This window comes from Taudactylus pleione, unplaced genomic scaffold, assembly GCF_031769625.1.
Source record: "Taudactylus pleione unplaced genomic scaffold, aTauple2 ptg000179l, whole genome shotgun sequence".
Lineage (NCBI taxonomy): Eukaryota > Metazoa > Chordata > Amphibia > Anura > Myobatrachidae > Taudactylus > Taudactylus pleione.
The window spans coordinates 21,299,280-21,323,469 of NW_028284581.1; the positions used below are offsets into that span (position 1 = coordinate 21,299,280).

General features: G+C 41.8%; 1 protein-coding gene across 2 annotated transcripts in view; it reads right to left on the reverse strand.

Annotated features, from left to right (window-relative positions):
- The window catches only part of ZNF236 (zinc finger protein 236), a 192,347-nt gene that overhangs the window by 73,705 nt on the left and 94,452 nt on the right, over positions 1–24,190 (reverse strand). For both annotated transcript variants that reach the window (XM_088475911.1, XM_088475912.1), the window contains exons 19-22: positions 23,858–24,009; positions 22,055–22,273; positions 15,264–15,549; positions 10,546–10,649 (exon numbers count right to left, since the gene is read on the reverse strand). In XM_088475911.1, coding sequence (XP_088332037.1) covers positions 10,546–10,649; positions 15,264–15,549; positions 22,055–22,273; positions 23,858–24,009 — 761 coding nt within the window. The remainder of the gene's footprint in view (positions 1–10,545; positions 10,650–15,263; positions 15,550–22,054; positions 22,274–23,857; positions 24,010–24,190) is intronic.

Sequence of the window (24,190 nt, forward strand, 5' to 3'; positions counted from 1 at the left end):
GATAAAAGTCGCCATCAGAGACAAAGGGCGGTATTCAATTGTTTTCACAGTCCGGATCTCCAGTCTAAAGTGACGGGAGATTGCGGACTGCTATTCAACTGTTACGCGCCTGATCGCGCCCAAAGTGGTCGGGTTTAGCCCCATAAATCGGCTACCCCCGACAAAAGTGCTGGGTGCGAATGCGAAAAATTCTGTTTGGGCGCCCAAACAGGACAGTTTTCACCCATTTCAGCTCGCACCCCCCTGGAGCGGTGAGCTGAAATGGAGCGCTGGCAGCTGATCGCGCCCGACAGGAGCAACAATTGAATAGCTCCGTCGGGCGCGAAGGGGGCTGGAAACAATTGAATTCCGCCCACAGAACAATTATCTGACACTGTCAGATAATTAGTCTGTCTGATGGTGAATACATCAGTGCACAAAGCATCTATCGGGCATGCTAGAATATTTTTCATGCCAGACAGACCAATAATTGGTGTTCGGCTGTTGCCATACACTGTCCAATTATCATCCTAATCAGCTGATAACTGGTGGTCTGTTAAAGGCACAGTGTAGGACTACCTTAACTGCCACTTCTTTGTGGTCTATTTAACTGATTTGACCTTGCCATACTGGTACAAACCCGCCACTATTTTGAACTTTGTAGGTTAGTTCATATGTGTCACTAACTGAAAACTTCCCAATTGTGCTACAGTTAAAATTCCATCATTTCATATGACCTCCCCACCCCCCTTCAAGTGACAGATTCACAAATATTAGACACACAGCAAATTGGATGATACTGGCCAAATTACATTAACATATAAATGCACTGTCAAAAACATTCTATAATAATTTAGGGATTAATCTGCTGCAGTGTTAATAGTGGAAACTGTATTTATATTAATAATGGAGTCTAACTGTAGTGGTTGATACTGGAGTAGTTATGGAGGCTGCAATATGAAAAGTACTAATTAACAGGTACATTTTGCACTTGGCTATGGTGCTTTGTGAGAAGCAAAATGGAGGATATATAGTGTGGAGTTTGGATTGTATACTGTATGCATCTTATCAAAAAACAGATCCCATGAGACAAGATGGAGCCTTGTGGCAAGGGATCTGAGACACACCCATATCTCTTCACATTTACTTCACCTTATACTATAGCAACAATAATCTGCCCTCCAATTTCTTCCTTCACTCAGTCATACACGTGTCACAAGTGACACAGTTGCAGGGCTATGGTCCAGACAGTGACGTTTCTGGAGTCTCTTAATGTGAGTGTTGCTCATACCTGGTGCGGATGACTTGGTTCCTGCTGCTGATTGCCAAAAATGTATCACGGCAGTTCACAGCCACTGCCTATCAGTATTTTTGGAAACACCGCCTACAAACTGAGGGCCTGATTCACTACTGATTGCAATAGTGATTACGCACGCAATAGTATGCGAATCCATTGCGATCGCTATATCGTCGCAGCATAACATAAGGACACCCACATTACCTTACACACATCCGTAATGTTTAGCAAGACTGCGAAATCATCTGTACAATCGAGTACCATGGTAGCCTCACGCACACTTGCACAAGCTCTGACCTTACTCAGAAATTGCCAACTTCATTGCGTGCTATGAGTCCTCAAGCTGCGTAAGGCATCGCAGTAGATTTATGCACACCCATGCAATGGCGTTCAAACGCACTGGCACGCCTGCGATTCTCTGACCACTCCTCCGTCACCACCCACAAACGGCACTTCCTGACAATCACTCTGTGATGGGTCTGCGTAGTCACTGAAATCGCAGTTCCGAGCGCAGTGGCCGGTTCGCACACTGCGATGAATACGCATTCACATCACGCAACAATCGGCCAATTGCATGCGTAATCACAGTTGCGATCGATAGTGAATCAGGCCCTGAGTCTATGGTGCAACTGTGCAAGAGTGAAGCTCAGGTCTTTCCCTCTGTCAGTGATGTCAAATTGTCAACCGATTTAAGGAAACGTGTTCTATTCTACAATGCTTGAAAACTGCAAGTGTTTCTTGTTGCCCAAGCAGTGCTCTTGATTACTCTATCATGCCTCGACCTTTGCATTTCCTCTGACTACACCTCTTGGATTCTCCGTGTCAGGTAATCAGTCCAGTATAGATACCTTGTGTACCAATTTCTGCTCACATTCTCTGACTACGACTCCTGGAGTCCCACTGCCGGCTGTTCTTCCCAGAGAGAATAACTGTGTACAGCCACTGCTCACTGTCCACACCTCCTGTGTTCTTCCTGACTACCATCCTGTCCTGAGCTACCACATTTGTCACACCTTGACACATCGTGACACACATGTAGGTATTTACACATACAGGGGCTAAGTTGGGAGTGAAGCAAAAGAAGCAATTAACTTTGCACCTTGACAAACCATGCTGCAATGCAAGGGGTGCAAATACATTTATTTGTTTTGCATGCAGGAAAAATATTGACTGCTGATGCACGTCTGCCAGTAATGCTGGAAGCTTTATTTTTTAGATTTCGGTATGGAAATGTCCCTCTGAATCTAATGGGCCCCATACATCAGAGATGGATTGCCGAGATCCCGCAATGCTGCAACCCGGCATGGCAAGATCGCAGAAATCCAACATGTTGGATTTCGTCGATTTGACGATCCCGATCAAAAAATGATCGCAGTCGTCAAATCGGAGCCTTTTAACATGTGAAATGTCCGCGATCCGGCGATGGATCGCAGAATATCGACGGTGGGCAATCGGAAATATCCGATGGCGATCGGAAATTTCCGATCGCAGCCCTGTATCGCGGCGATCCGTCGCAGATGTATGGGCACCTTAAATCTCTGATATTTTAAATCTTCCCCACCTACAGTTCTCCATGGTTTGTCCAGGTGCAAAGTTACTTGCTTTTTTTGCTTTGTTCCCAACTTAAATCAGCCACAGTAAATAATACAGATAATGACATATTGTATAAATGATGTAACATATCATGCTTAATGAATGGTTTAAAAAATATTCTTTTCTATAAATATAATTGTCCTTGGGGTAGTTATAGTATTTGTGGTAAACTGGATACTACCTTGCAAGTGGGTTATTAATGAGTTATCATAGTAATTAAAGGACCATGAATGTATTTACTTTACTAATATACAGTATAACCCCTAAATCATAGAGAAACAGCACATCTTTTATTAGCAATGCTACTTAATGCTTCTGTTTCTAAATAAGCATGAATAACAATATCAATAGTAGTAAATGATCTACTGGCAGCAGATGCAATGTGAGGAAGTTAGATGACATGATCAGGCAGTTTGCATGTATGAAGAAGGAGGGAATTATAAAATGTTTGCATGAAGCCCACCTTAAGATGTGCTTACATACAGTATGTAAATGGAGAAATCCTTAGCATGGTGTAAAGCACAAAAAACTGCAATGCCGAGCAGAGATGACTCTGGGCCTGATTCAGACCGCTCGCAAGCGGGTCGATGGTCCCCCACTGCGCATGCGCACGCCGGAGCCGGCTCTGGCTTGCGCGAGCCGCAGCGAGTGACGGTAGCTCCGTAGCTCCTGGAATCACTACAAGACGGGGCGGCTGTCGATATTGATTGACAGCTCACCCCGTTTTGTAGGCGGGTCAGCTTGCCAAATGGAGGCGTTCCTGAAGGAATGCCTGCCGTTTGGGGGCGGCCCCACTGACATCACGAGTGAGCCGGAAGCTCACTGGGGCTTGCGGCAGTCGAGACCCTACCATAAGGGTCTCATCGTACAGGCCAGCTCAAAAAATAAATAAAAAATGCCGCCCTGATTCAGAGCGAGCGCTCTGAAAGAGCGTCCGGCTCTGAATCAGGGCCTCTGTACAACTAATCAGTTATTGCCTAGCCCTAAACCAAGTTTTTGAAGAAACACCGACTGGTAAAAAGACTCCTTTAGTAAGAGATTTGTTATGCTCTGGGTTGCTTGTGGACCCGGGGTGGTAGCAGGAGCGATCACAGAAGCAGATTTGAAAATAAAACTAGGATTTTTAATAAGTGCTTGAGTAGACATATAATGTGGCAGTAAATAAAAGTCCAGGAAAATATAAATGTGCACAAGAGTTCTGTGGTGGGAGCAAAAAGGTTAATGTCCAGGTAGAAACAATTAGAGCAGTCCAGGTGTGCAGGTAGTGAAACTGAAAATAATCAAGCCAGGTTTGCAGGTAGTGAACTGAAAATAATCAAGCCAGGTTTGCAGATAGTGAACTGAAGCGCAGGATGTCAGCAGGCTCAGGCACCCAGGTATGGACAAGGGTGATGGAGGTAGCGGGGTAGTCCAGTGGGAACTAGGAGCTGACAGGCAGACTGCGAATTCACAGGAACAGGAAACAAGGCACTGACCCTTCCTAAATACCCCATGCCGTGCTGTTACTGGCCGGAGGGAACATGTGATTCACCAGGATTGGCCAGCCTCATCACATGGCCAGAAGGCAAGATGGCGGCGCCCATGCCAAACGGAACGGAGACGCCGCCAGGCCTCACCAGCGCAGAGTGACAACAGGGCCGCACAACAACGCGCGCAGCCAAAGCCCCCCGCCAGACACCAGCTCCGCCACCAGACAGCCCGCGCCACAACGACCTCACAGGTAACACCCGCCTAGCGCCATGCTGAAATATCCAGGCCGTGACAGTACCCCCCCCTTTTGGGGTGGCCTCAGGACACTCACCAGGCTTTTCCGGATGGGCAGAATGGAATCTCCTGATGAGCGTGGGAGCGTGGACATCACGAGCATCGGTCCAGCAACGTTCCTCTGGACCGTAACCTTTCCAGTCCAACAAATACTGAAGATGACCTCTGCGCAGACGAGAGTCCAAGATCTGGGCGACTTCAAACTCAACTCAATCTCTCCGTCTGGACTCGAGGAGAAGCAGGTAGAGAATTATGGAACTTATTCAGGACTAGGGGCTTTAATAAGGAAACATGGAAGGAATTGGGAATTTTTAGGTATGGGGGTAACTGTAAACGGTAGGCCACTGCATTAATGACTTCTGTTATGGGGAAGGGACCGATGAAGCGGGGTGCGAATTTCATAGAAGGAACTCTATGAAGGTTCCGAGTAGACAACCAGACCTGGTTTCCTACTTGCATGCGTGGAACTATTCTACGCTTCTTATCGGCCTGGGTCTTATAGCGAGAGGATGCCTTCAACAAATCAGACCGTACTTGAGTCCAGATGGCAGCAAAATTCCGCACCGTGTCCTCCACGGCCGGAACATCGAAAACAGGCAGGCTTCGGAATTCGGGAACACGAGGATGAAGGCCATATACAACCTGAAATGGCGTTTGGTTAGTTGACGAGTGGTAGGAAGCATTATGTGCAAACTCAGCCCACGGCAGCAAGGCAGCCCAATTGTCCTGGGAAGATGACATAAAAATTCTTAAGAAAGTCTCTAGATCTTGATTAACTCTCTCGGTGGAGCCGTTGCTTTGCGGATGGTAGGCCGTGGAAAAGTTTAACTTCACTTGAAGAACAGAACACAAAGCCCTCCAGAATTTTGCAGTAAACTGCACACCACGGTCAGAGACAATTTCAGCAGGAAGGCCATGTAGACGAAATATGTGTTGGACAAACAACTGTGCCAGGTCAGGGGCAGAAGGTAACTTCTTCAACGGTATATAGTGGACCATCTTAGAAAATCGGTCTATTACAACCCAGATAGTGTTGAAACCTTGAGAGACTGGCAGGTCTGTGACGAAATCCATGGAGAGATGCGTCCATGGACGTGATGGAGTAGGTAATGGAAGCAATTCCCCAGCTGGAGCTTGTCGTGATGATTTATGCTGGGCACAGGAGGAGCAGGAAGAGATAAACTCCATTATATCTGCCTTCATAGAAGGCCACCAATAATGTCTTTTCAGGAACTCCAAGGTCTTCCGAGTGCCTGAGTGCCCTGCGAAGCGAGAGGAATGTGCCCAGGTGAGACGCTGCTTCCTTAATTCCGGGGCCACAAATGATTTTCCCGTAGGAGGCTGAAGTTGTAATGCGGCGAAAACTCTTGATTCCAAGACAGGGGTATTGCTTTGATTTTCAGATTGATCATCACAGAGGAGAGATCTCGATAGGGCATCAGCCTTCTGATTAAGTGCTCCAGACCGGAAGGTCAGGGTGAACTGAAACCTGGCAAAGAATATTGCCCAGCGGGCCAAACGAGGACTCACACATTGGAGGTTTTTGAGAAATAGGAGATTTCTATGGTCCGTAAATACAGTAAATGGAAACTTGGCGCCTTCTAGCAAATATCTCCATTCCTTCAACGCCAACTTTACAGCTAGTAGTTCTTGCTCACCTATGGCGTAGTTCCTTTCGGCAGGAGAGAATTTTTTAGAAAAGAACCCACACGGATGGACTCGGTTGTCCTCATAACGTTGAGACAAGACTGCTCCCACAGCTTCAGATGATGCGTCTACTTCCAACAAAAAAGGCCTGTCCAGATCGGGTTGTCGAAGAACTGGTGCTGAGATAAAGGCCTGTTTTAGAAGATGAAAGGCAGACTCTGCCTCAGGTGACCATTGGGCAGGATTAGCACCTTTGCGGGTCAAGGCTGTAATGGGAGCCAGCAGTGTAGAAAATCCCTTAATGAAGCGTCTATAATAATTTGCGAAGCCCAACAATCTCTGGATGGCCTTCAGTGTCTGAGGTCGGGTACAATCCAGAATTGCCTGTACCTTCTTGGGGTCCATTTCTAAACTGGAGCCAGATATTACATAGCCGAGAAAAGGTACACTGGGCACTCCAAAGACGCACTTCTCCAGTTTGCAGTAAAGGTGGTTTTCTCTCAAACGGGTCAAAACTTCTTTAACATGTTCTTGATGTTTAGCCACAGAGGGTGAAAAAATCAGTATGTCATCCAGATAGACAACAACCGAAACATATAACAGATCCCGGAAAATCTCATTAACGAAACTTTGAAAGACAGCAGGGGCGTTACACAATCCAAAAGGCATTACTAAATACTCGAAATGTCCATCTCTGGTATTAAAAGCGGTCTTCCATTCATCGCCAGCTCGGATACGAATGAGGTTGTAAGCCCCTCTTAGATCTAATTTTGAAAAAATGACAGAGCCCTTGACCCTATCAAACAACTCAGTAATCAGGGGAAGAGGGAATCGATTCTTTACAGTAATGTCATTAAGGCCTCGATAATCGATACATGGTCTTAGACCACCGTCCTTCTTGCCAACGAAGAAAAACCCAGCTCCGGCAGGTGAAGTAGAGGGGCGAATGAACCCCTTTGCCAGGTTGTCCCGGATGTATTCGGTCATGGCTTGAGTCTCAGGCAAGGACAGCGGATAGGTACGACCACGAGGTGGTATCTTATCAGGTATCAATTCAATTGGACGATCCCATTCCCTATGAGGGGGTAAGATATTTGCTTGTTGTTCAGAGAAAATGTCGGCGAACATCTGATATTCCTTGGGAATGGCAGAAGAAACTAATGGAACGGTCTTTCTCACAGGTCGAATTTTTGGAAGACAGGAGTTCTGACAGTCCATACCCCATGACAGAATCTGCATAGAACTCCAATCTATCCTGGGATTATGTTGACGCAACCAGGGTAGACCAAGAACAATTTCTTGAGAGGCCTCTGATATCACCAGGAATTTTAAGGACTCAGAATGAAGTGCCCCAATTCGGACCAATACTGGTTGAGTCTCTTTGGTGACTATCCCGTCAGTTAGAGGGCGTCCGTCTATAGAGGTCAGAGAGATGGCATGGTTGAGAGACAAACAAGGAATCTGAAATTTATCTATGAAACTAGACGTTATGAAATTTCTGGCTGCTCCCGAGTCGAGTAGAGCAGTAGAAAAGACAGGTTTGGGTTTAAGATCCAAGGCTAGGGTAATCGTGAAATCTTTAATTTTTGGAGACGGGTTCATAACTCCTAACTTGATGTCTCCAGGGTCAGTTAGGATTTGGCATTTCCCGGTTTACGGGGGCAGGAGATCAGCAGGTGACCGGACTCTCCGCAGTACAGACAGAGGTTCTTTTGCAGTCTTCTCTGACGTTCTTCTTTAGAGAGGTGTGTATGATTCACCTGAATAGGCTCCTCTTCAGTAGGGGAAGGAATGGGGTGGGTAGAAATGGAGGGGGTAAATGACCTTTGCCGGTCAGTTCTGTTTTTTTCAGCCTGATGTTCCCTGAAGCGTAGGTCAACTTTGATATACAACAAAATCATGTCGTTCAGATTAGTAGGAAGCTCTCGAGTGACTAGATCATCCTTTAGTCGGTCTGACAACCCATGCCAGAAGGCCAAGGAGAGGGCTTCCTCATTACATTTGAGCTCTGATGCTAAAATTTGAAATTGCACGGCATATTGACTGACAGGACGGACCCCTTGTCTCAGTGTCATGATGTTTGATGATGCTGATACAGTACGCCCAGGTTCATCGAAAATCCTCCTGAAGGATGACACAAAGCCTGCGTAATTATCCAGCAGCGGATCTGAGCGCTCCCAGAGTGGGGAAGCCCATTCCAAGGCCTGGCCGGATAACAGAGAGACTATATAAGCCACTTTAGTTCTTGCAGTTAGAAAGTTGCCAGGCTGCAGTCTAAAATGCATGTCACACTGATTTAGGAAACCTCGGCAGAGTTTAGGATTGCCGTCAAATTTATTTGGTAAAGGAAGACGTAAGCGGGGAGATGATCTGCCTCCTGTATTCCCAGACGCTGATGCGGATGTAGATGCTGGTACTTCAGGGGTAGAAAAGGAAGTTTGCAAACTATCCTGTCGCTTGGACATCTCTTGCAGAAATTTAGCCATCTGATGCTGCATGTTTTCCAGATTTTCTAAACGACCAGAAATGCACCTGAACAAATCCACTCCTGACTCCTGATCCATGGCCGGCTCCATGGGGCCAGTGCAAACTGTTATATTCTGGGTTGCTTGTGGACCCGGGGTGGTAGCAGGAGCGATCACAGAAGCAGATTTGAAAATAAAACTAGGATTTTTAATAAGTGCTTGAGTAGACATATAATGTGGCAGTAAATAAAAGTCCAGGAAAATATAAATGTGCACAAGAGTTCTGTGGTGGGAGCAAAAGGGTTAATGTCCAGGTAGAAACAATTAGAGCAGTCCAGGTGTACAGGTAGTGAAACTGAAAATAATCAAGCCAGGTTTGCAGGTAGTGAACTGAAAATAATCAAGCCAGGTTTGCAGATAGTGAACTGAAGCGCAGGATGTCAGCAGGCTCAGGCACTCAGGCATGGGCAAAGGTGATGGAGGTAGCGGGGTAGTCCAGTGGGAACTAGGAGCTGACAGGCAGACTGGCAGACAGCGAATTCACAGGAACAGGAAAGCACAGAGAACTCCCTCTCAGCTAGGCTGAGATACATGTTGCACTGGCAAAGAAGGAAGGCACTGACCCTTCCTAAATACCCCATGCCGTGCTGTTACTGGCCGGAGGGAACATGTGACTCACCAGGATTGGCCAGCCTCATCACATGGCCAGAAGGCAAGATGGCGGCGCCCATGCCAAACGGAACGGAGACGCCACCAGGCCTCACCAGCGCAGAGTGACAACAGGGGCGCACAACAACGCGCGCAGCCAAAGCCCCCCGCCAGACACCAGCTCCGCCACCAGACAGCCCGCGCCACAACGACCTCACAGGTAACACCCGCCTTGCGCCATGCTGAAATACCCTGGCCGTGACAAGATTGAGTCTACTCAAAATGGGTTATTGGATATTTCATGTTGTATTCTGTTTAATGTAACCAAGAGTTGCTGCTGGTGTTTCTCTTATGGATGTTTTGTATATCCTCTTTGAATTAATGAAAGTATATTAATTTAATATACACTTATTTATATTAAATTGATAAATATCACTTATAACTGTTCCTTTATGTCTGGATCATTTTTCAAATGTTTCTTTAAAACACCCACTACTCTTTAGTTGGCCACACACTAGACCAACTTTCATCCAACTAGTTGATTGGTTGGAATGAAAATCTGGTAACTGATAGGAGTAACTGATGATCAGCAATTTGCTCCTAAATGCCGGAAAACAGATGAAAATGGTCGTTCAAATTGTTTGATCTAAACAATTTGTTCAAACAACAGTTTTTGTCCATTTTCCGGCATTTGGGAGCAAATTGCTGATTGTCATTTGCTTTCATACCTTACTAGATTTTCATTCCAACCAATCAACTAGTTGGCTGGTTGGACAGATAATCTTTAGATGTGTGGCCAGCTTTACTTGTGACCAGTTGTCATCCTCACTCAATATTTTCTCATGCACTTTCAAGACTTTGTCCAAACTGTAACCCTACTTATGACTTCTTTGTCATTCTCTATTATGAAATCTTCAAGCTGTACAAGTTTCAAAAGGTCTTTCAAAGTGCAGCTTGTATCACCTTGCCTGACAAACACTGCCTTATATTTTCATAAAACCTCTTACCAACACCCCAGGAATCAGCACTGTGGCACCTGTTTTATCACTTATTCCCCCAACAAGTTATAAGATTAAATTTGTAAAATATAAAAAAACAGGTTTATCCTTGTAAGATATCCTGCTGTGTGCAGTAACATGCTTGTTTGCTAACCTGCATGGGTTTTCACGTGTGAATCCAATGTTGATTTAACCGTAAAGCTCTTTCCACATTCATCACATTTATAAGGTTTCTCCCCAGTATGGATACGTATATGTCTAAGAAAAGACAAAAAAATACAAAACAATTATGCAGCCTTTCTGTGATAATGTTCTCTATTTACCGTTTTAATAACAATATCTTTATCCGATACTAGAAGGATATCCTATAAGCCGCTTTTTCAAGAAAATGGCTTATTGCGTGACTAAAAACAATCCATTTAGCCACGGAATTCGTGGATGCAAATTCTCCATAGAATTTTTCACAAATTAGATTTCACCACCTCCTGACCAAGTGAAAAGTTGGGAAAAATCCCTATTTTAAGGTAAAAATTTCGGGACTTGGTTCAGAACCACTGGGACAACCTCCTTAATGACTAATTAGGCAAAAATAATTTTTAATTAGCTTAATTTGGCCAATAGTTACATGTTATTTTGGGGGGGATAAAGTGCAGGGAAATGGGTTAATTGATGTGGGACAGGTATATGGGGCTTCTGTATGAATGGGACAGATGTTTTTAAGATTGCAGGTGGGTGTTAGAGGCGTATTTTGAAGGTTTTTAAAAGTGGCTTTAAATAACACAAAATATATACTTATCAGCATTTGAATGAACACCCAATTTAAAAAGAACATTTAATTTAGTAAAAAAAAAAGAAAAACACTTGCTTTCTATCATTATTTGACTGATTTAGGTAAATGCATATAACAACCATTTGACAATTTAATAACCCCACTAATACACTTCTATATGGTTATCCTATATCAGTTTGCCTTTTTTGTGGGTACAGGTAGAGTTCTCCATTTTTACCTATACTTATCGCGGGTAAAACCAGCAAGAATTATCGCGCGAATGACACATCACGACTTTTGCAATTGGATTGAGCGAAAAACGCGAGCGCGCATAGATTTGATGAGCAAATTTTCGCGAGGAGTATTTGATTACTTGATGTGCGACAAATTACAGCTTTATCGCGGCTGATTGGATTATCCTCCTTAGAGAGTACTTTACACAGCAAATACTAAAACATCCTCTACCAGGTAATGTCCAACATCAAGGGATACCAACCATCAATAATGTCTTTGCATGTATTTATCATCAAAAGCCCAAACATTTCAAACAGAAGGGTTCAAAACACGCAAGCCATTTATTCTTGAATATTCCTGTTTGTTCTAATTACTACCTTCTTAGGTATGGACAAGCAGGGTCATGAATTTTTAAATCAACCATGTTGGGAGGTATATATGGTAGAATAACAAACTACACCATACAGAGAGGTTTTCTTCCCCTAAAGGCTCATGTCATTCAGGTCAGTTGTCCTTAGTAATCATCTTTATGTTATTTTCCATTTTTGTTGTATGTTACAATTGTTTGTCCCAACTGGCCTAAATTAAGGCCAAAGAGTTTAGCTAACAAAATAATCAAGGAGGGAAGGTAGGCTGAGAGCACTATTATTCTGTTAATCATAACATTATCTGACATGAATGCAAAAACTAATCTATTCAAAACTTTCTCAAAACCTTTGTGTATTTCCAACAATGAAATTCGAGAGTGATTTCTTCCAGGCACATCATCCACAATAACATTCAGCATATTTATTTGCCGAGTGGTGGTGATCAGATTAGACAGAGACGCGCAATCAAGAATGGCTACTTGTAAAGTAGCTTGGAAAATGATGTTAGATGAATATCAGATAATATGTTGCATTGTGGTAATTGTTTCTGAGTACATATATCATTTCTAAATTACCAAACACAAACTTTTAAAATGGGACAGATGGTACAAAATTAAACAAAAAGGGGAAGAAACATTTTTTGTCAATATAAAGACACAGTAAACCTCAATTGTTGTATTTAGCTGTATTTTTCTCAGGTCAGTGTGGGAAAAAAATCCAGTTTTATATCACTAACTCACGCTGCTATTATGTGTAATTGCATCCATACATTTATTTTCATGCTTAACTGCTGCTATGCTTAGTGTTCAATGTATTCATGTATGTTATATCTGTATGATATTGTCTGGTGCTACTAGTTTGCCGGAATGATGTTCACACGTTCATTCTGGTAACCACTCAGCAGAAACCCGTCAGACAGGCGGCCTGACCCGGATGACGCCACCAGCGTCACGTAATGAGCCGGCGCTTGGAGATGATCAAAGAACGGGACCCGGGTCACCCTTTCACACTGCTTCACGAGCCGGGTTGAGCCCGCGTTCAACCCTGCTCATGACGACGGTTAAAATGCCGGGTCACTTGACCCGGCTTATTTCAACCCTGCCCCTTCACACTGCACTGCGTTTACATGCAAAAACCTGGGTTATTGCTGGCAGTGGAAAGGGGTATTCGTATCAATATGGACATGGGTTATTTTGCATAGAAAGTATTTTCCAACTTACTCATAGTTAGTAGAATAAATTGCAACTGTTATTCTATTGCTTTACCAAAGTGAAATAAAAATCCATAGAAACAAGGGCTTGGTTTTTACGATCAAACAATTCTGAAAGAAATGTTACAATGTTGGCTTATCACCATGTGTTTAGGCCAGGATGAACTCATATTTTATAAAGCTTGTTGGTCCAAGCTTTTTGCTGCATAACAATTGCAGGTTGAGTCTCCCATATCCAAATATTCAGAAATACAGAATATTTTTAGCTTGATTGAGATAGTGAAACATTTGATTTTTGATGGTTCAATGTACACAAACTTTGTTTAAGGCACAAAATTATTAAAAATAAAGTATAGAATGACCTATAGTATGTGTGTATAAGGTGTATATGAAACATAAATAAATTTCATGTATGTACAACAACTTTGTTTGAGCAACAAAATTATTGAAAATATTGTATAAAATTACCTTCAGGCTGTATGTATAAGGTGTATATGAATCATAAATGTATTCTGTGTTTAGATTTGAGTCCTATTCCTAAGACATTTCAATATGGTATACAAATATTCCAAAATACGGAATATTCCGTTATCCAAAATACCCTTGGTCCCAAGCATTTTGGATATGGGAGACTCACCCTGTACATGCATTCAGGGAAGCCAACTTATCCGTTTCATTACTTACACATATTCACTTGTGAAATTACCGACAAACAAACAATTTGAGGCTGACTGGATTCAGTCTGTATCTTATCTGAATATCAGTAATTAAAAGGAATGGTTTAGCAACCCTGCATTTATTTACTGAGTGGCAATTGCAAAAAAAAGTAAAAAATACAGGTGGACCTAGAAATAATTTAGTTATACGACTACAAAAGAAACCCCCCTTAATCCACTTTCTTTCCCTCAAAAGATTAGATAGAACATCAACATTTTCTCTCACTTAGGAATATTTTTGCCTTGCTTTTGTTTTTTATAATTTTATGTTGATACAGATGTGTCCTCATACATCTAGCCTCAATACACCACGCAGTGCGACTTGCCTGGTATGAGTGAGCTGCCAGGTCCCGTGCTATCCTGCTAGCGTCGGGCGTCTTTTTTCGCCTAAAAGTTGCATTGCAATGCGATGCAACTAGGACGCAGCAGCAAACTGTGCTAATTAATTTGATAAGCGACACTTGTATGTCTGTGTGTACCTGAGTTTGCATACAAACCCAGATGCATTTAGATGCATTTTCAGTAAAAAAAAAGAAAGACGCCCGGCGCTAGCAGAGTCTCACGGGGCATGGTGCACAGAGAGAGGCTTTTTAGTGCAATTGCAGCAAAAGGGATGCGGTCTGTATTATAATACAGACCGCAGGGATTCTGGTGCTCAGAATGCCGGCACTGGAATCACGACACGTCAGAATCCCAGCACCGGCATCCCAACTGCCTGCATCCCGTGGGTAAGTAGCAGGGTTAGGGAAAGGGTAAGGTTAGGCACTAGGGAGAGGGTTAGGCACTAGGGGTAGGGCTAAGCACTAAGGGGGGAGGGTTAAGTTTAGGCACTAGGGGGGAGGTTAGGTTTAGGGAAAGGGTTAAGATACCGACAGACAAGTGTCGGTATCCTAACCATGTCGGGATTCTGACCGCCAGCTTCCCATACCCAACCCCAGCAAAGATGTAGAAGGACACATCTGTAGTTGTATATAAAATGCTATTACTGAAGAATCTTTTAAAAGAAAAAAGTTAAAAAAACAAAACAAAGACCCATTTACACATACTTGAATTTTTGAACTGGTCTTCAGAAATTCACAGGAGAATGAGCCATATGTTTACTTTGTGTGGTAAGCATCAGTTGGCTATCTGCATTTCTGAGATGTATAACATAAAAACAGCTTGTAACCCAATGCTTACATGAGACACATTGCCTCCCCAATGTGGAGGTAGCTACAGATGTGTCATGGGTTCCTAGTAAAACTAGAGGCTGCACTTTCATGGCTGTTGGCCCAGCCTACAAAACAATTGTTCTGCAACTGCGTCTATCTCTGAATCAGGCCCTTAGTACAATATTAGCAAATTAAGACACAAAATTAGGAAAAACAAGTATGCAAGGATGGGAATTGCTACCCGTGGTGGAGTCTCTACATTGCGCCAAGTATCTCACGCCATATGGCGCAAAAAAGATGTATATGAGGACACATCTATAAATATACACACACTTATATAGTCATTCCATACCCTACTATATTACAGAGTTTCACTGCAAGAGGAAATGTATCATGGAAATATGGCAAAAGGTAGACTTATTACCTTATCAAGTCACTGGGCTTTTTAAAGCTTTTGGGACAGAAAGTACAGCAGTTGGCAAACTTAGGCTCTGTTTCCATCTCAGCCTGTTTATCTTTGATTTCACTTATACGATCTTTTTCCGCTGCTGACTGGACCAGCACTTTCTCCGAGATAGTGGCTCCTTCTCTTGGTCGAATCTTTGCAAGCTCAGCGGTCTCCTCCTCAGTAAAAGTGATGACTCCATGCCGAGACTTCCTAGATGCGCCTCTATCCGAATTTTCATCCTCTTCATCAAGACACACATCTCCTATGAAAAGCAGTTATAGTTGTTATCAAAATGTATAATAAGATAAATCACAAACCTACAATAAAACTTTCATAAAGCTAATTCATTTTAGTTTCCTTTTACTAATACAGGAGCCATTGTTCTTTCTTAAGTAACTACTAGTAAAACATTTCAAGTAAAGTAAATTGAAATGAGAAAAACAGGATGTTTTCTTTCTGAAAAAAAGGGAGACATAAAAATTAACAACATACTTTATATTTTACATTGGAGAAAAGAGGTTTCTAATATTGTTGCAGATTTCTATCTTATGATGATCATATGGCAGGTTGTCTTAAATGTAACTATCTGCATGATGAGCATGCTAGCAAATTATATTTAAATATTCAAGAATAAGGGGTATATATTTAAATATTCAAGAATAAGGGGTATATTTACTAAAGTGCAGGTTTTTAGAAGTGATGTTGCCCATAGCAACCAATATGATTCTAGCTGTTAACTTCTACAAGGTGCTAGATAAATGTTAAGTAGAATCTGATTGGTTGCTATGGGCAACATCTCCACTTCTAAAACCCTGCACTTTAGTAAATATACCCCATAGGATGTATCAACTTTCTCAATTTATTTGAGTAAAGTACCACCTTGTATCACAGCCCATGTCAAAGTCATCCGCCATTGAAATTGCTGGAATGTAGGAATATGCTCTAGACGGGACTGCTTTTCCAATATATTGCTGACACAGCGAAGATTCATATGTAAGAACCAAATAAATGGTGTCTTAATCCTTTCTGAAATGTGCATGTGTTGAATCTAAGCTGGCCATGTACATATGGGTCACAAAGGAACGAAGGCGTCAAGATCTCATCCTGATTGCGAGGAGAATAGAGTGATCGTCCACATGCACTAATATTATTTAAATCCAAGTTATTTTTAAATATGGCACATATACTTTTATATCCAGAAATAACTACAACATTACCTTTATTTAATGGAAATAAACCTTTTAAAATGTTAGTACAACTTTCGACACTGTACTTGTGTGACTGTAGATGGATAGTTATCCGCTCTACTTGTGATGAAAGGGATCTGTTATGAACACTCTCCTCCGTGGCTGACTGTCGTGAGACACTGAAGAGTGACACGGCTCCAGTATCCCAACCCCTGGCATCCCGAAGGGGAGTATCAGAGGTTAGGGGATAGTTAGGTTTAGGGTTAGACACTAGGTGCAGGGTTTCGCTTAAGCTCTAAGGAGGGGAGAGTTAGGATTATGGTGCGGGGAGGGGGGGGGTGGTTAGGTTTAGGCATTAGGGGGGGAGGTTAGGGTTAGGCATAGGGGAGGGAGGGTTAGGTTAGGGGCTAGGGCTAGTGGTAGTATACTTACCTACGTGTGTCAGGGTTCTGACTGTTGGGATGTCGGTGTCGGTACTCTGACTGGCGGCATCCTGACCGCCGGGAACCCATACCCAACCTCTTTACATACCAAACATCCCTTTTCCTGCCAATCTCTTTAACCATTCTAGTTTACTTACCTTAGGACTCCTTTCCATTTGATTTCCTCTCCAGGCCTACGGAGTCTGTCGCGGCCTGCTCCCAGCTTCTTTCCGTGACAAGCGTCATGATGCTGAAACACCTGCACTGCTGCGTCTGCTGCCTCCCTGGCTCCCAGGTCCCCTTTGAAACTCCAGAAGGCCAGGGGGCACGTGGAACTTGATGTGGAAGAGCCTGTGCAGTACCCAGAGCAACAAGGGAGAGAGTGGGGAAAGCACTCTCCTTCCTTTGCTCTGCTGCTTGGCCAGAGCACATCCAGGAGCAGGGGGTAGAGTGAGCAATCACTCTACTCCCCTTGCTCTGCTGACTAACCAGAATGCATCCTGCGGGAACCAGCTAGAAAGCCAATCATATTATATGCACAAGCAATGAAGAAGGCACATATCAGCTTTAGCATTAATCCACAAATAGTGCTGGTGACCATCACCAGCATGAATTTGAACCAGCATTCAGGCACCTGTAATTGATACAGCTTTGGCATATGTGTACATCTGGGCAAGTCTGAATCTATTCACAGTTATGGTACTTGACCTCTTCCCTCCACCATCTCACCAGTAGGAAGCTGGGACAAGTATCAGATAAGAGCAAATCTGATAACATTCAAATGTGTGCAGCCTATTTTCTAGCATCTGGTTCTTGGTTTTCAACCAACTTTAAAATTTTTATGCTATGCAAACCAGCATCAATCCAACCCAGCACATAGACAGGGTTTTAGGGGTTACTGATTACATCATTATTTTACAGTTATGGTGGTATAGTTATTGTGGTTTTTGGCACATAAATGGTTTATAGACATAGTGCAAGCAGATTTTCCTCTACATTCTTGATCCTATTGTAATGTCTCAAGAATCTCCCTATAAGCAAACAATGAAGTGAATATTTATTTTATTAGCAATATAGACGTACTGTAACAATAAATCTCTTTGGACTCAGATATCAAGTTTGTTACATATTCATAACAATATTTAGGAGATCATTCACTTAATGAGTTCCTGCCACTCCTTAAGCATGAAATATTGTAGATTGCAAAATTGTATAATAGAGGCCCCTAGTTTATGTGACATGGGGCACTGTGAATGTCTATTTTTGCTTTGTTGCCATCTGACCTATACTAGCTAATCTGACCTTTATGGACATGAACAAGATTGTTGATCTGAGGACCGATGGACATATATATATATATATATATATATATGTATAAACAGGTATAGGACGGCACTCAGGCTTGTAATATCCAAATAAAGCAGACACTTCAACTGCGTAATTCCTTGTCAACGTTTCAGAGCGTTGCTCTTTTATCAAGACACATAGAAAAACAAGAACAGGGTACATACCTTTATAAACAAAACACCCATTGTGCAAACCTCCATCAGCGCGGCTCCCTGTGAACCCGATGACGTCATCAGCCCGCGACGCTAGCTGGCAGCGTCTCCATAGGTCCCAGGGAAGCCTGCCGATCACGTGACCCATCACCTTAGTTACTAAAAACAAACAATTACATTGCTAGATGCTCTACTCGCGGCATAAGATAATATCTATCTATTAGACCCATAATCAACTAAATCCGTCTATAAGCTCATGCATTGACAGCTAATATGGTGATACGATTTAATTATCTAATGTCTGACTATGAAATCTATATTAGTAACAATTACAACTCCATCAATAATACTTGGCAATAGACCCCATTGTGACCTGCATATACTATATACAAACAAACAGAAAAAAAGCAGATTTATACCTACAGACTCAAACGAAGTACGCAATATGTTACTGTGGCTACTGTATAACTACATAGTAACTACTCCATCTGTAGTAATTAACAATAGACACTATTCTAACCTATAGAGACTATATACCAAGATACAAACAGAAAAAAAACTTAAAAATGAGAACTAGAGTAGTTTATGCGAAAAGTTACTATTACTGATATAGCACCACCCTTTGTGATTAGATTACCTAACTGTACGCATAGTAATTCAAAAGCCCCTATGATCATAGATAAAAACATCTATACTACTCAATATCATGTTCATACAAAACAGGAGAAGGAAAGTTGTTCATTCAATCCATAGGGTTGGACCGTGTTTAGTGTATAGATCCATCTGGTCTATCGCTGTAATAACAGACGTCCACGATCACCACCCCGCTGTGGTACTTGGATTTGGTCAATCATCTTGTATTTAATTGTTGATAATCCATGCTTGTAGTCCCGAAAATGACGAGCTACTGGCTGGTCAGAATCCTTCCCATCTATAGCCGCTCTTATTGCCGATCTGTGTAATGCTATTCTTTACTTGAATTGGCGTGTTGTTTTGCCCACATAAAAAAGTCCACAAGGACATCTAATAAAGTAAACCACGAATTTACTGGAACATGTTAGAGGAAATTAAATTTTCAATCTCTTGCCCGTATGTGGATGTGCGAACGTGTCCCCTGTTTCAAGGGAGCTGCAAGTAATGCAGCCCAAGCATTTATAGTTGCCGGGTTTACGAGTCAAAAAATGGGGAGAATGAGGTTCCCTAAATTGTGAGATATCATTATGCACAACCCAGTCTTTGATGTTTTTTCCACGTCTATATGCCGGCATTATGGATGAATTTTTCAGCGCAGGAAGCAATGGATCATTAGCCACCATTGGCCAACGTTGTTTAGCATCTCTCATCAACATCTGATTCGATGGTGAATAATCCAAAGTCCAAATAATCTTGTTGTTGTCGTGAGCCTTTTTAGTTGATCTTAGACAATCTACACGCGATAAGGCTAACACCTTTTCTTTGGCTTTTTTTAACAGGCGTGGTGAGTATCCCCTGGCTAAAAAATAGAGTAACATAATATCTATTTGTTGCCTGGCGTCAATGGGGTCACTACATATACGAAACACTCAAGAATTGACAAGGAATTACGCAGTTGAAGTGTCTGCTTTATTTGGATATTACAAGCCTGAGTGCCGTTCTATACCTGTTTATACCTCTATTGTGACTAGGGAAGGGCACCGTGCAACGCTGTGGAATTTGTTTATAGAGTGCCGAACACAAGCAATATATATATATATATATATATGTATATATATGCACAAAAAATTCAAAAGGGGTGCACTCACCAGTCTTCAAAATATGCCTTTTATGGATCCACAATATATATATTATATATATGTATATCATATACAATAGCAAACCTAAGAATGCCATTCTAGCACAGTGTAATCCATTACATTTCTAATTATTTTTCCTTCTATAATAAATATACAATGTTATATCAGTCATTCCAAAGCCTTATCTTTCTCAAATGTACATGCCCTTTTTAGCCTTATTTAGCGTTCCTGCTAGGCTGTTTCAGCAGGGGCACTATGCCCTGTCCTATTTCTGAAAGGCATAAAGCACCCTGCTCTCCACAGCCTGCGGGTTCTGTCTCCACCCGCGGGTCGCTGTGTCTCCACCCATGGGTGGTCAAAACGGCGGCGGTGCAGTCAATGCCGGTGAATGGATGCCAGGGGCTTGCGCCCGGCATCCATTCACAGTGTCCGCAGCGCTTGGGGGCTGCCCGGCATGTCCGTAAGTGCCAGGCACGCCCCCAGGAGCGGCGAACAGGGGACGAGTTATAAAGACACACATCCTTTTCTTTGGCCATGCCCCCTTTTCGGCCATGCAGAAGTGTCCTATCTCTGGGATCGGCGCCCTGCTGCTGCCGGACCTAGATTGAACACTATTATTGTATTGTGACCTTCTATATATAAAGTGAATGATATTAAAAAGAACATTATGTTTTTTTGATAAACAAGTGACTTTACCATGCTTTCTTGGTTTATATTTCTAAAAATGTTTAATAAAATGCATGGCATAAAAGTTATTCTGCTAGATGACAAATTTTTCAGAAAATATCTATTTATTAAACTAGCTGAAGTACCCGGCATTGCCCGGGTTTAAATCTTCAAGTTATTAAGTTTTATTATGTGATGTCATCTAAATCCATCCAATGGAAGGCCCATTACAGGTTCCCCAGTTCTTTTCGGCGCACTCCGCCGTGAGGTCTGACCAGGACATCAATCACTTCATTAGGCATTCCAGACCAATTGCCACCCCTCTGTGAAGTTTTCATCCAAATTCATCCAGTTGAGGGCTCGTAACAGGCTCCCAGAGTCAAAGTTCAGCCCAGCGTACACCCACGGGAGGTCCGACCGGGATCCTAACCCCTATAAAACATGGCCAGGATCCAACTGGACCACCTCGCATTGGTTTCCTCCTAATCGGTGCAGGGGTGTCCAAATGCATAACAAACAAACAGACCAATGAATTTAAATATACTGTAAGATGTCTACTTATTGAAAAGGAGTTGCCTTATCGCATACAGATCCAAGATAAAATTCACTAAACTCTTTAGACCTTAATGTAAAAGTTCAGCCTAGCGCCTCAATTAACTCCATCGCTCAGTTTCCTATTACAATGAAATAGCTTTGAGAAATATAAGCTGTGCCACAGCACAGTAAGGCTAGGTACACATTTAATGATGTGTACACAGCTGACCTGTCGTGCGACGAAACCTGGCGGGGGTCCCGGCATCAGCAAGTGCATACACATTTGCCGATGCAACCATCTCTAGACACAGCAGCGTTTAAATAGGGAAGCCAGGTTTGAGCAACCCACCTCCAAGTCAGGACAGTGATCACATGACCTTAGGGATAAAGTCAAGCAAATGCAGCATGCTTGCCATTACAGCGCCACACCTAAGAGTCAGTGTGAAGCAGCTTGAAGCTGTGGAAAGAGCTACTGCACCCAGAACTGGCAAGCATAAATATTACACCAAGTATGACGTTGAGAGATAAAAATCTCCTGATATGTATTGGCCACAGATGCAAAATTTAGTATTTATTCATATGTGATATGTACGTTGATTTCTTCTAAAATGAAGCTAACTTTAAAAAGAAATAAAAATTCAGCTATAGAGAAATGATCAGAATATGCTTTGTGAAATACAGTCTTACCCTCTTCTCTTGTGGTCCCATCAGTATCTGATACAAGGGATTGAGGGATACCCTGGTGCTTCTTCATGTGCTTCTTACAGTGTACTGTTGTCCTGAAGGTCTCATCACAGAAAGGACACTTGTAGGGTTTCATACTTCTGTGAGTGGACATGTGCCTGGTCAGACTACCATTTGTAGTAAAGGCAGCATTACAGATGGTGCAGCTGTAAGCTTTAACCCCTGGAATAGTAGATCCAGAATGGATACATTTGTTGAAGATATACAAAATGGTACAAAAGTTAATGCTCGTCATTGACTGACTGCAAACAATGCTGGAAAGCAAACTATATTACAATCAGTCATATTTTTGGTGACCTGCATATACATTTTAAACTGTTCAATGCTAAATTCAAACTAGTCAGTATATTATATATTACATTTGTTTTACCATCCCACCCATAATGTGATTCACTTAAATTTGTTCTCAACACACATTTATCTGTGAGTAAATAAGCAAATCCATGAAGTTAAGAACGTGAATAAAATATGGGTTTGTTTTGTTTTTAAAAGTACATTTGAAAATGCTATCACAAAGCAGCTTCTTAAAAGGAAACCTATTTACTATTGCAAAGTCTGCATGTATGAGCTTTTTAAAGCAGTTTTTCATCTTTTTGACTTTGTTATTTGCTAAATGCATTGTTTTATCATTCCAGGGATTAAGAGTGTTATTGCTGGCTCATAATAACACCAGATGCTGCTACAAGCCGAAAGCCAGTGTTACAAAAAAAAATGAAATACGATAAAAGTGTGTGCTCCTAAGCAAAGGATATACTCTGTCCAAGGAATTAATATAATGTTTAAAATGTAAAATATTTTTATTGTTAATCAAAATAATAATTCAATCTATTTATAGGAAAATTAGTAGTGCATGGCTGCCAGTAACTTAAAGACGTAGTAAAAGAAAAATAAGTTACAATACATAAAAATGAGACAGGTGGCACATAAAAAAAATGTACCATGTCCAATCTCAAGTAATATATAATCCTCATCAGATTTGTTACGGCGCCAAAAATAGAAGCAGGCCTAGTGTAATAGCATCTAAAATGCACAAATGTCAAAGAAATTATATGCAAATAATATAAATTTCCAATCTATTGAAATATATTTTCATGAAACTATAAAAAAAGCCACAGTATAAATGGCACATAAAAAACGATTTACGCATATCATACTTGCCTACTCTCCTGTAATGCTTACGAAATTCACAAATTTACTAGGAAAATAGGACAGCCTTAAGGATCCCACCATCTTCACCAATGAAGTGGATGGATGGTCTATGGACTTAATGAAGCGATTCTTGTAAAATTACGTAATCACTGTCCTGCTCCGCACAAGTTGAGTCATATTGTGGGGTGGGCCACAATCATGTAGTTCTTTGAAGCATTCAAAAGTAGGCAAGCATGGTGCATATAATCTTCATAACTTTTATAAAATGTCTGCTTAGAATGAATTCTGTGTCTGTTGCAGGCCATGACTATACTAGTAGTAACATCTGATCAATATTTTTTCAGTTATAGATTATTTTGATTTAATTGTATTTAATTGATTGATGCATTAATTATATGTAGAACTTAGAGAGTGTATACATTTATGTCTTGTGACACTACTGTACAATGATCACTGCAAATAAAAAACTTCCACAAATTCCATTGAGATGTAGTTGGTATGTAGACCCTTAAAATATATTTGTTTCTTTAGGTTTTGATTTTTATAGGTGTATATAACCTCTAAAGACTGTCTACTCTCCCAGTGCCATGTTTTTACCTGTATGAGTCTTTTCGTGTGACTTAAGTACCCCAGATGACACAAAACCACGGCCACACACTGAGCACTTATATGGTTTTTCACCAGTGTGTGATCGAACATGTTGCTTCAAGTGACTGGACTTCTTAAAACCTTTATTGCAGTACTCACATCTAAGATGGAAATAAAGCAAGTATTGTAAATATTTGTCCTATTAAAATCATATAAATATGAAATAATTCTATCAGCAGCTTAGTAATCAAAAGGAAATGCCTGTTTCACTGTTAAAGTATTTTGTATAGTAAACACCCTGTACAGAATGAGACTACTTCTGATCTTGACAAGATAATGATG